At 54.1% G+C, this 11888-nt stretch overlaps 2 protein-coding genes across 3 annotated transcripts; both read left to right on the forward strand.

Annotated features, from left to right (window-relative positions):
- Positions 1–212: 212 nt before the first annotated feature.
- On the forward strand, positions 213–5229 carry ZIC2 (Zic family member 2). Of its 2 annotated transcripts, none has more exons than XM_070240414.1 (3): positions 213–1614; positions 3397–3560; positions 3753–3930. In XM_070240414.1, the coding sequence occupies exons 1-3, from the start codon at positions 543–545 to the stop codon at positions 3795–3797; spliced, it is 1281 nt and encodes a 426-aa protein (XP_070096515.1). In that variant the 5' UTR covers positions 213–542; the 3' UTR covers positions 3798–3930. The 2 variants fall into 2 exon arrangements, with proteins under 2 accessions (XP_070096515.1, XP_023477548.2); XM_023621780.2 differs by having other exon boundaries at positions 215–1614; positions 3790–5229.
- An 850-nt stretch (positions 5230–6079) lies between these two features.
- Positions 6080–9804, forward strand: LOC138918462 (uncharacterized). The gene is made up of 5 exons (XM_070240056.1): positions 6080–6245; positions 7155–7382; positions 7473–7799; positions 8055–8254; positions 9100–9804. Exons 1-5 carry the CDS (start codon positions 6080–6082, stop codon positions 9184–9186), a joined length of 1008 nt encoding a protein of 335 aa, XP_070096157.1. The 3' UTR covers positions 9187–9804.
- Positions 9805–11888: the final 2084 nt, after the last annotated feature.

Genomic DNA, 11888 nt, shown 5'->3' on the forward strand with positions numbered 1-11888 from the left:
TCATTCTGCGGGCGCCGCTTGGCGCTGCCGGGCCCCGGGTCCGCGGAGCGTGCGAGCGAGTGAGTGTGTGCGTGCGCGCGCGGGTGCGCGCAGGGGTGGGGGCCGGGGCGCTGAGCTCGCCCCCCGTCGGCCCCCCTCTCGGTTCGGTTCCCCACACCTCCCTCCCGCTCCCTCCTCCCGCCCGCCCCCCCTGCCCTGCCCACCCCCGCCGCAGCTCCTTTAATACACTTTGGTTCTCCGCCTGGCTTTGGACTCTTCTCCTCCTCCACCTCCTCCTCCTCCTCCCGCGCCTCCTCCGCCGCCGCCGCCTCCTCCTCTTCCTCTCCGCGCTTTCGCTCCGCGCCCGGCCGCCCGAGGCAGATCCAGGCGGCGGCGGAGGCGGCGGGCGCGGGAGCGCAGCTCCCAGGGTTGAAGCCGCCGCCACCACCGCCGCCTGCGCTCGGAGCCGGGCGGCCACTGGACGCACCGCGCGCGGGGCGGGAGTGGGAGCCGAGAAGGCGCGGGGCTCGCCGGGGCCGGCGGGGCGGGCGGGCGTGCTGGCCATGCTTCTGGACGCGGGGCCGCAGTTCCCGGCCATCGGGGTGGGCAGTTTCGCGCGCCACCATCACCACTCGGCCGCGGCGGCCGCGGCGGCGGCCGCCGAGATGCAGGACCGCGAACTGAGCCTGGCGGCCGCGCAGAACGGCTTCGTGGACTCGGCGGCCGCTCACATGGGCGCCTTCAAGCTTAACCCGGGCGCACACGAGCTGTCCCCGGGCCAGAGCTCGGCGTTCACGTCTCAGGGTCCCGGCGCCTACCCTGGCTCCGCCGCGGCTGCCGCTGCCGCCGCCGCGCTCGGGCCCCATGCCGCGCACGTCGGCTCGTACTCTGGGCCGCCCTTCAACTCCACCCGGGACTTCCTGTTCCGCAGCCGCGGCTTCGGGGACTCGGCGCCCGGCGGCGGGCAGCACGGGCTGTTCGGGCCGGGAGCAGGCGGCCTACACCACGCGCACTCGGACGCGCAGGGCCACCTCCTCTTTCCCGGCCTCCCGGAGCAGCACGGGCCGCATGGCTCCCAGAATGTGCTCAACGGGCAGATGCGCCTCGGGCTGCCCGGCGAGGTTTTCGGGCGCTCGGAGCAGTACCGCCAGGTGGCCAGCCCGCGGACCGACCCCTACTCGGCGGCGCAGCTCCACAATCAGTACGGCCCCATGAATATGAACATGGGTATGAACATGGCAGCGGCCGCGGCCCACCACCACCACCACCACCACCACCCTGGTGCCTTTTTCCGCTACATGCGGCAGCAGTGCATCAAGCAAGAGCTCATCTGCAAGTGGATCGACCCCGAGCAGCTGACCAACCCCAAGAAGAGCTGCAACAAAACTTTCAGCACCATGCACGAGCTGGTCACCCACGTCTCCGTGGAGCACGTCGGCGGCCCGGAGCAGAGCAACCACGTCTGCTTCTGGGAGGAGTGTCCGCGCGAGGGCAAGCCCTTCAAGGCCAAATACAAACTGGTCAACCACATCCGCGTGCACACAGGCGAGAAACCTTTCCCCTGCCCCTTCCCGGGTTGCGGCAAGGTCTTCGCGCGCTCCGAGAACCTCAAGATCCACAAAAGGACCCACACAGGTAACGGCGGGCCGGGACAGGGACGGGGCGCGAAGGGGAGAGAGGCTGCGGTTGGTTGGTTGGAAGAAACGGGCCGACCGCCAGCCTCTGCCCTGGGATGGGTGATGTTTTGTGTGTGCGAGAGAGCCAGCGGCTTGTTTTTGTTGGAGAATGGAAGAATATTATTGGGCTGGGTTTTTCCATGTGCGGAAATTGAGTTTTAAATCATCAGTGTAACATCAAATGCGTGCTTTAGATGATGCAAGTGCTTCGTTTGCTCAGCCTGGTTAATAATTTCCGTTTTAAATAGAAGGCACAAAATAAACTGCTCTCCAGCTCTGTGCCCGGGAGTCGAGCCTAGAGAAGATTTTGCCAGCTTGTCTGAATGTGCTTTTCTGCTCTGCGTGTGTCTGTGTTTGAGTGGCTTGTGTATTTTCCCACCTCTTTTACTCGGGGTCCAAACGTCCTTCCCGGGACTGTTTCCCATTAAATGAGCCTGGTGTGAGCCTAAGCCGTAAAGCATTTCTCGTTTTTAAAGTGTTTTTAAAGCCCATCTCGGGTGGGTCTCGGCGCTTTACGGTGGGTTCGCAGCAGTTTGTGAAATTCCCTAATGGGCACCAGAGGGTTTGCGATTCCAAACTTGGACCAACAACCCGGTCAGAGAGAGCCCGGGGCAGCGCGGCCCCGCGGGGCAATCGCGTGAGAAGAAAGAGCCGCAGAAAAACACTCCTCGCCTCATAGATTATTCATCTATGACCAGGTCCCAGCCGAAATCGTGCCAGACGATTTCCTAAAAGAAAGCCAAATGTTTTAGCAACTTTCCCCGTCAATATTTACTCCGAAGTGGGGATGCGCCAGCGGCCTATTGTTCTCTTCCGGGAAGGGAGGGAACCGAGGTGCGAGACAAGCTTTTAACAAGGTTTAAAATTTGAGAAATTTATTTGCATGAAATACTCGCTTTCGAGTCCTGTGTCTGAGCGGATGTCTTTAAAAAACAATTTAGGTGCTAATGGAATTTAACGTTAAATGGTCTCCTTTCCAAGTGGAGCGATGTTTGAGTTCTCACACCTCTAAATGACTCCAAGCATTTGGAATTCTGGCAACAGGATGCAGGGACCGCCAGAAAATTAAACAGGGAGATTTTGAAAGCCTTTGCTGATGCCCCCACCCCCACTGCCCGGCTTGTGCCTCTCTGCAATCACTAGATGCTGCCTTATCTCTAATATTTACCCTTTTTCCCAGCTTATTTTTAAAGGACTGGAAGTGAGACTAGAATTATGATTAATTCAATTTGCAGAATTTTGGATGAAAAACACTGGCTCAGTCGCTATCCACAGCCGGGTCCCCAAACAACACACAGCAACTCCAAATGTAATTGCCTACTGGCCCCAGAGAGAAACCGACAGCAGCCCAGCAGCCTGTGTGATTTTGATAATGCCCCAAATATTTTGTCATAATAACAGCTTCTCCGTGGAGAGACCAACTTGTTAGAAGCTGTGAATCCAAGAAGCCCTATAGAAAGGCGCGCAGGGCCAGATGCCACCCCAATTTCGTTATAAACTTGAGGAAATGGGCGCCAGTCTGGAAGAAAGTGAAATAGGAAATAAGTGAGCAGAACTGTCAGGTGGGAAGGCGGTTAATTTCATCTTAGTTCTACCACAGAGAGAATCCGACCTGTTGAAGGGACCCAGGCCCTTCTCGCCCCTCTTTCCTCTTCGACACGGCCTTGCCCCCTCCAGGATGGGTGGGAGCTCCGGGGGACTCTGGGGGTCCGCAACCAGTGTCCATGCTTGCGGTCCACAGGGGAGAAGCCGTTCCAGTGTGAGTTCGAGGGCTGCGACCGGCGCTTCGCCAACAGCAGCGACAGGAAGAAGCACATGCACGTCCACACCTCCGATAAGCCCTATCTGTGCAAGATGTGCGACAAGTCATACACGCACCCCAGCTCGCTGCGGAAACACATGAAGGTACCACCGGGGAGGCCGGGAGGAGGGTGAGGCAGCCGGCCAGCGGCGCCGGCTCACAACCGGCCTGGACAACCTCTGCGGGCCTGGGAAGGCGAGGGTTCCCCTGGCCAGGGTGGCGGGCGGGAGCATTTTGGGGGGGGGGGGTGCTCCCGTCCAGGGGCCTGGCCCCACAGCAGCTGCACTCACACCCAGTCCCCTTTGGTCCCCCCTCCCGGCTTTTGTCTTGCAGGTCCATGAGTCCTCCCCGCAGGGCTCCGAGTCCTCCCCAGCCGCCAGCTCCGGCTACGAGTCATCCACGCCACCGGGGCTGGTGTCCCCCAGCGCCGAGCCCCAGAGCAGCTCCAACCTCTCGCCGGCAGCGGCGGCTGCAGCGGCGGCGGCGGCTGCGGCGGCGGCAGCGGTGTCCGCGGTACACCGGGGCGGAGGCTCTGGCAGCGGCGGCGCAGGCGGCTCCGGTGGAGGCAGCGGTGGCGGCGGGGGCGGCGGCGGGTCGGGCGGAGGGGGCGGCAGCAGCTCTGGCGGGGGCAGCGGGACAGCCGGAGGCCACAGCGGCCTCTCCTCCAACTTTAATGAATGGTACGTGTGAGGGGCTGGGACCTCTCTCCCTCTCCCTGTCCGCATCCTGGCGCAGCAGCCCTCCTGATGGCGAGCGCGCCAAGGGCACCCTGTGATCGTGTTGTTAAAATTATGAATCTGATTTTTATGATGATGAAAATGATTTTACCAGAAGAATTTTTAAAAGTTTTTTTTAAAAAAAAATAATCTAAGCATGAAAAGCAAAAATATCCCTTCCGGAGTCTCTAAAACTGAAAATATAAAATAAAAAATAAAAAAAACAAAAACCCATAAAAATATTGACCCAAACCCTCTTTGCCTTCCTCCAGGCCCGCTTTCCTTCCCACCCCATTCCCAGTCTTCTGACAGACTGTGTACATAGCGGACTCCTCCTTCCTTCTCCGAGGTGGTTTTAATGGCTTCTTGGTGTATAGAAGTTTGTCCATTCGTAACTCTCCGGATTGAGTTCCTCCCTCCTTTCTTCCCTTCCCTTCCCCAAGTGATGGGCTTTTTCTTTTTCTCTTTTTAGTTTATCCGGTTTCTTTTTAAGTAATGTGGAAGAAAATGGTTTATTTTGTATTGTGGTATTGAATATTGTGTTCCTTTTTATGAGGCAACTTGATTGTAAACTTCATGCGACTATAGACTGGAAAAAACGAGCCGTGCCAAAGTCTCCCTTCTGTCTCTTCAGCACACTGATCTGCAGCACACACATCCACGCCACCACCAACGCTTATGAATGTATTTTTTTGTTAGCTGGGTTTACATGTGATGTTTTAGTGCTTTTGCAAGTACAATTTGTTAGTTCCTGTATGAAAGATTGTGGGGGGGGGGGGGAATAAATGTCGTGCTGTTAGCTTTTTCCATAATAACACCCTTCCTTCTGTAAATACCCGTTGCCATATTTATCCATTTGTAATTAAATTATGGTATTAACTTGCTACAGAGGAAACAATATTTATAAAGAATGTTTCTTAACTATAAATATGTACAATTGTGGGCATAAACTGTTTCAGATTTTTTTATTTGAAGGTTTTAAGTGGTTTGATCATTTCTTGTGATATGTTTTGAGAGTAATGCATACAGAAATATAATAAAATGTGTTGAAACTGCATGAACATACTATTTTTTCTAGCAAAGTTATTTAAGAAAATGGGAAGGAGGCAGCTGGGAGTTGATGTGGGTATGGATCAGCTGAATGGGAGGCACCACCTCGCCTTCTGGGAAGAAAGGTGTATGTATGCATAGAAACGGGGCCAAACTGCCCCTTTGGCAGAAAGTCTCAGAATTATTTTCAAGGTCCTTTGTTTCATCATTGAGAGTGAATTAAATTTTTGGAAAGCCCCTGGAGGAATGGTGGCAGAAACCTTCAGAGTTTCTAATGGCTCCATTATCTGAGGGAATGCCTTTCTTTCAGCTGTTTGGACTGGGTTTAAGAGCACTAAACATTTCCTTATTCTTTGTTTTCCCTCTCTTCCCTGCCCCCTTTCCTCTCCCTCCCTCTGAAAAGCTGAGGTACAGTTATTTTTAATTGCACATTTAAAACTGAGCGGAGTACTTTGTTTTTGAACATGGCCCGATGATTATAGTTTAAGGGTCTGTTTCTACCAAAAGTTTTTTCTTGAAATTTTAAAGAGAGCTTGCTTGAGAAATCCTGCTTATCTGCACAACTGCTGTACACCAATAAGCAGGATGTTCAAGAGAAGGTGATAGAGTACGTTTTAATTTAGGAAAGAACAAGCCATTGGCCCCCAAATAAAGAACTGTTTCAAGAATTCAGTGAGATAAAATAGAATAACATAGATTAAAATGGCCAGGTGGAAGTGAAGAGAAGCACCAACCAACAGCTTTTCTCTAAGTTGCGCAGCCTTAGTTCTCCTCTGAAAGAGTTTATTAATAGAGAGTTTTCAAACAAAATGCTGTAGGAAGAAGGCAAAAATAATTTTAATAATCAAAGGGTAGGAATGGGGGAAATTCTTTTTAAATCCCTAAGCCATCAAGAGATCTCCATCTTCCTGAGTAACCCTGTAGCTCCGAGAGGTCCTGGCAGTTCCCGAGTCACAGGTCCTCCACCCCCCTCCCCAGTGGTGAAAAGATTTGGGCGGCGGCAGCGACACCTCCATAGGATCGGTCAGCTGCGCGCAGGGCTCTGAGGCGTAGACCGAGAGCTCGGGTGGCTGCCGCGCGACCGCTGCTTCTCTCTCCTTCCCCTCCGTCGACTGAGCCACAGGGCCAGGCAGGCTAGGCCGGAGGGCCGCTTGGGGAGAGAAGGGCAACCCTGACCTCCCGGAGGCCACGCCACCTATTCAGTGGGAAGGGAGACTCCAGCCTGGGGGCTATGTGTGTGTGTGTCCCAGAGGGTGACAGACGCCGGACTAGCCCTCCCCAGCGGCCCTGCGAACTGCCCAAGAGCCATCTCCTGAAGCAATCAACCTCCTATTAAAGTCAAATTTATAACCCCTAATAATATTAAGGAAAATTATTAAAATAATTGGCATATGTTACTGATCCTTGGGACATTTCACTATAAGATTTCATTATAAGCTGTGAGGAAAATCGTTTAGGGTTTTTCAACGCCCACCCACACCCCCACCCCTGTGGCAGACAGGGCGAAGGAATTAGGTTAAATATACATCATAACTAGTGCAAGAATGAGATGATCTATTCTAAATGTTTTAAACTTTCTTTGTATGTGGGTGGAAATTATTGGCCTTGAGACACCTGCCCAATCAAAGGAGAAGGATGGGGTGGGGGGGCAACTTTAGTATCTTTTCTTCATTTGACGGAAGGAGGAAAACAGTAAGGAGAGGAGCACGATGTCACAGCTTTGAGTTGGCTGGATCGCTTTCCAGATCTGAATGTCGGAGACCTACCGGAGGTCCGTTTAGGTCCTGGAGCGCTGATCCTAGTTTTCAGAAGGAAATAAAAGTGGGAAGGGGGTGGCGTGAAGAGGAAGATCACAGTGTGGGATCGGTCGCCTGGCCCACCCTAGGATGTGAGGAGCCGATGCGAGCATCTTTCCCGAAAAACGGCTCCCAGTTCTTCGGCCCCTGCATCCCACCGCTTTGTTCAAACAAGTCACGCACTCGACAGTGTGGTCCAGTCTCCGCCTTTCTCTTCGGCCCTTCGAATCCCGGAGACAGGATGGGGGGAGGGGTAGATGGCAAAAGTGTGAGTATCAAAGATGTCAGAATTGCTCAACTTGGAAGGCCCGCGGGGGCTGGCGGCCCAAGATCTTGCGCCACAATGAGGCACCTGGGCCTGAAGGTGTGTGTTGGGGGGGGGGGGGCAGGAATCCCCCCACCTCCCTCTGCCTAAATGGACCTGAATTCTAACCTGCCCTTGCCTTGACTCCAGAACCACAGACGAAGGCCGTCCTTGCCTCCCTTAGCGAACCAGAGCTGCGCTGTGGTTCGCTGCTCGCAGGGAGGCCCGACTGCCGCAGCCAAAGGAAGATTTCTGCAGTCACCGCAGTCGACTTGAACTTCATAGCGCCCAATCTCGCTCTCTTCGTTCTCCGCTCCATCAGCCACCGGAGAAACTCCTCTCAACGCGAGAGTCGCTTTATCCCGAGGCAGCTGGAGCCCCCTTGGGAGCCCATCATTATTATTATTAATTATCGTGATCCTCACTGCATTATTAATGACCACAATGATAACTGGCACCGGTATCAGCTTCTCTCGGGTCAGTGAGGTCCCCTAAAGTCCCAAGCGGGGAGGAGGTCACTCCTGGACCACAGGCCAGGTCGGTTTTGCTCTGGGCTCAAGCAAGGGGAGGCTGCTAGGGCCGAGGCCTGGCGGGACTCGCGTAAAGGAAACAGGTCCCAGGCCCAGCAAATCCCATCGCACGGTGTCCCACGCTGTCCCGGGCTCTTTCCTTTCTGCTGGCACCTTCTCTCTTCCTCCTCCCCACCCCCTGGGCCCTTTGTCTCTTTTTCAGACGGAAGTTTTCAGTCTCTAGTGGTGTATTTTCCTCATGAAACTCTGAGATCAGGGACAGATCACAGGCTGGACCGGAGGTTCAGGTTCCCCTGTGTTCCGTGCTGTTCGCTCACATCCCAGGCTTGGCAAGGAAGGTCTGGCCTTTCCAGACGACCGGTTGCGTGCCAGGATTGGCAGGATTGGAGGAGGTGTGTTCTGGTAGGTCCCTGGTGAGCACACCAGTAGCATACCCGGACATGTGGGGACCCACCAAGTACTCACTAGGGACTCGGGTTCTACCCTCCTCCACATCACGCCACGGAAATAACCTAAAGGGCGAGCTAGGCCTGCGTCCAAGAGCTAAGAAATAAAGGCCTCGAAATAACACCCCACCAAGATTCGGTTGAACCCCTTAGATGCGTTTTTACTTAAACGGACACATGCCCCGCAAAGCAGCCCTCGAGATCCAAAGTAGGCATTCAATAAGTTCTTGTGGATTGATTGATTATAGTCTGATATCCCTCCAGTTCCACAGAAACCTGGAGCTCCTCAGCCCACTGCTACCCCCAGCAGACAGCAATGAACGGTTTCTATTTTTAACTGGCAGCTAGGAGCAGGGCAGGAGAAATGTCGCCCCCTCTTTAACCTCCCCTCTCCCCATCCCTGGCCCCAACAGTGTTGCTGGGTTTTCATTTTAGGAAGAATCTAGATCCTTCCAGAGACTGGATCAGGTGATCAGGCGTAAACCCTCAGGCTGGAGCCGCTGGGCTCCTGAGAACCAAAAGGCAGCTGTGGCAGTTTGAACAGGGTGTTACGAATGAGAACTTCTGTAAAACATAACCAGGGCAGCCCGAGGGTTTGAGTTCACGGTCAAGGCTGTGGGGAGACTGGAGCTGCAGTGTCCACGCCCCGCCCCGCCCCTGCGCCGCCAGCGCCCAGATCTCAGGCTGGGTACCAGGAGCCATCGTCCTCCCACTCCCGCCCCGCCCCTACAGGGCCCAGTCCTGGAACTGTCCGTGCGGCGGTCACCTCGACGCCCTCTCACGTTTCCCTATTGTTCCCAGGGGCCAACGAGCTTTGGAAGAGGTGACACCTCATTTCGTCTCCAGCCCTGCGTCTCGCCCTCGTCCCGCATCGCGCATCCCGCCTGACCCGCCTTTCGGGATGAGCTTAGCAACCAGGCCAGAGCTGGCGGCGCCCCTTCACCTGCGTGCGCTCACATAGACGGACAGACCGACTGACACACACATTCTCTTTCTCTCTCCACGCCCCAGCAGACTCACACACACACATGCACTCACACACACTCACCTCCTTCGGCATCCCCCAGACACAGGCTCCTGTGGGTGGGACGGACCTGAGACGAAGAAATTGGGGGCGGCTGACGGGAGGACCCAGCAAGAAACGCACCCCCCCCACCCCACCCCTCTGCTGTCTCCAGCTCCCCCACCCGCCTCCAGCCTCCCTCCGAGGCGGCCAGGCCTGCCCTGCGCTCTCCACCCAGCTTGGCGTTTGAGAGTCCACGGCCTGGGCCGCACTTCTGAGCCCCGCACGTCGAGTCACCCGTGTGAGACTAAGTTGGGTGGGGGCTACCCGCAATCGGATCGCTCGGGCCCACTCCTCGGGGAGTGTGAGGTCTGGCCTGCCCGCATGCCCTCTGACCCCCGGGTGTACGTGGGGGAAGGGCGCCCCCTCACCTCTCAGATAAACCAGTAGGGAAGGAAGGAGAAGATGACCCCCCCCCCAATACACACACCTCACCTCTCCAACCCCTGCCTCCGCCTCTTTCTTTCCTAACCTCCCGAAGCCAAGTTTTTTCTGTCCCTGAGGCCAAACCAGTGGTCCTGGGGAGCAGAACGGAGCGCAGCGCCGCTAGACAAGGTTGGGGGTAGAAATAATAATACTGTTAATAATGTCAAAGACAATCATCGTAGTTAACGCTCCGCGACCGGGTTACTCCTCAGAGGCCGGCGGCGGCCTGGTGAGGCTGCAGACTGCGCCGGGCTAGGGCTAGGGGGGGATTCTCTGGCAGGGGCGGAGGGGGGGGCGGTGTCGCGGCGGCGGTGGGGGGGGGGGTCCTATGTTGCCTCCCCCAGACAAATTTTCGGGTCTGGAACCTGGCGGAGCCAGTGAGGGCAAGGCCAGGAGCCGCGCTGCCCCTCTTGCTGCAGACGCAGCTCGTTTTTCTTTTCTTTCTCCCGGCCCACTGGGCCCACAGTGGTTGGCGTGGCCGAGTGTGGTTTCTCGAAACTCTTTGGAGTCGGTTGGGTCTGTTTGCCCACTGCACCCCCGCCACCACCACCCGGGCCTGTTCCCCCTCCCTCTCCCCACTGGCAGGTGAATGGTGGTTTTAATGAGCATGGGCGCGGCGTTGGCCTGGCGGTTCTGAAGATGCTCTGACCTGTTGGGAGGGCGCGAAAGGTCAGCCGCACGCAGGGCCCGGCTTGGGCTCCTCCCCGGCCCACGCTGCTCCGATATTGATCCCGAGAGAAAGATAAACAGAAAAGCTGGACATTCGGTCATGAATACTAATGAGCTAGGGTAGGAGTTTTAATTGCTATGGACTTCTTTTTTCCAGTTAATCTTTATTGCAGACTTCGTCGAAGTCATTCTTTTCGAGCTTCGTTTTGTCTCCTTCTCTCCCCGCCCTCCTCTTTATATTTTCATTTGAAATGCCCAGGCGAAAGAGACCCGTGTCAACTTGACTTTCTCCCTCTCGCAGTGCGGGTGTGAGCGCGAGAGCCTACAGCCTGCGTTCCCAGCGTGGCGCTTCTTCTGCTCACTAATTCTGGAAATGTAGGGTATCCTATAAAATAAATTGTTTCAATGTGGCTTTGGCGAGTCTGCTTCTTGACTTCCTCACCCTTATTGTTTCAAAGACTTCGTGTATTCTTGGCCTTTAAACTTCCTCTTGACAATTGCATCTTTTCTCCAGGCACTGAGTTCCTTTCTACTCCAAACGGGTGCATTCTACCCCCAAAGGTTCCTGTTTCTCAAGTCTCCGGGATTTGACACTGGCTTTGCCAACCGCAGTGTCTAAGCGTTTCAATCTAGCAGTGAATTCCTAGGCAAGCTAATTCACCAGTTTACATAGCTGTAGTGTTTTCTTTGGTACCTATAAACAATAACGAAATCTGAGACAGGAACCTAAGGGAATTTCCAGAAAGACTTCTGCCTCCATTCTTGATATGTATTTGATCACTTACATTATTTTTCTTTTTTAAACAAGCCATTCTTGAATTGAGTTTTCTCTTGAAGCTGTATAAATTGACTGTAAATCCCATAAAGTAGTTTCGGCTCTGTGATCAGGAGAGAAAAAAATGCAAGCCCATTTCTGCAACAGACTATGTAGAAATGTGTTGAAATCCAAGGCAAAAAAAAAAAAATCATCTGTACAGGAATAATTTCCAGTATTATTCTGATCCTTAAAGTTTGGGCAAAATAAACCCATATTTCACATCATTGCCAATAGGTCCCAGCACAGAAGTCTCCTGAGGATTCTGCTTCACTTACACTTTTCAGTCCAAACTTTTTTTCTTCACACAATGATTTATTATGTAGGTAATTTTAGGGGATACAGTTTACAGCTTGAATTATTAGACTGAACACCTCTGGCTGACACCACGACGCCTTTTTTTCTGCCTGCAGCTGTGAGTCACAACCCCATTTTCATACCCAACTGCTGCACATTCCTTCACAATGTATATTTCCTTCTTGCAAAGATCAAACATGCTTTGGTGAAAGTGTTTATTTTAAAATACAGGAAAATTAAAACTAAACATAGTTCTACTGAAAAATCCCCAAATGTATCATATTTTCCTCCTCCTGTGCCCACAAAGAAAAGTAACAAATT

This window comes from Equus caballus, chromosome 17, assembly GCF_041296265.1.
Source record: "Equus caballus isolate H_3958 breed thoroughbred chromosome 17, TB-T2T, whole genome shotgun sequence".
Taxonomy (NCBI): Eukaryota; Metazoa; Chordata; class Mammalia; order Perissodactyla; family Equidae; genus Equus; species Equus caballus.

What these genes read in the sequence shown, in the direction of transcription:
- ZIC2 (XM_023621780.2), top strand. Translation starts at nt 543, where the DNA reads ATGCTTCTGGACGCGGGGCCGCAGTTCCCGGCCATCGGGGTGGGCAGT. An exon ending in CCACAAAAGGACCCACACAG is followed by an intron (nt 1,615 to 3,396) that starts GTAACGGCGGGC and finishes TGCGGTCCACAG; the next exon opens with GGGAGAAGCCGTTCCAGTGT. An exon ending in CGCTGCGGAAACACATGAAG is followed by an intron (nt 3,561 to 3,789) that starts GTACCACCGGGG and finishes TTTGTCTTGCAG; the next exon opens with GTCCATGAGTCCTCCCCGCA.
- LOC138918462 (XM_070240056.1), top strand. Translation starts at nt 6,080, where the DNA reads ATGGGGGAAATTCTTTTTAAATCCCTAAGCCATCAAGAGATCTCCATC. An exon ending in TGAGGCACCTGGGCCTGAAG is followed by an intron (nt 7,383 to 7,472) that starts GTGTGTGTTGGG and finishes CCTTGACTCCAG; the next exon opens with AACCACAGACGAAGGCCGTC. An exon ending in CCGGTATCAGCTTCTCTCGG is followed by an intron (nt 7,800 to 8,054) that starts GTCAGTGAGGTC and finishes TCTCTTTTTCAG; the next exon opens with ACGGAAGTTTTCAGTCTCTA.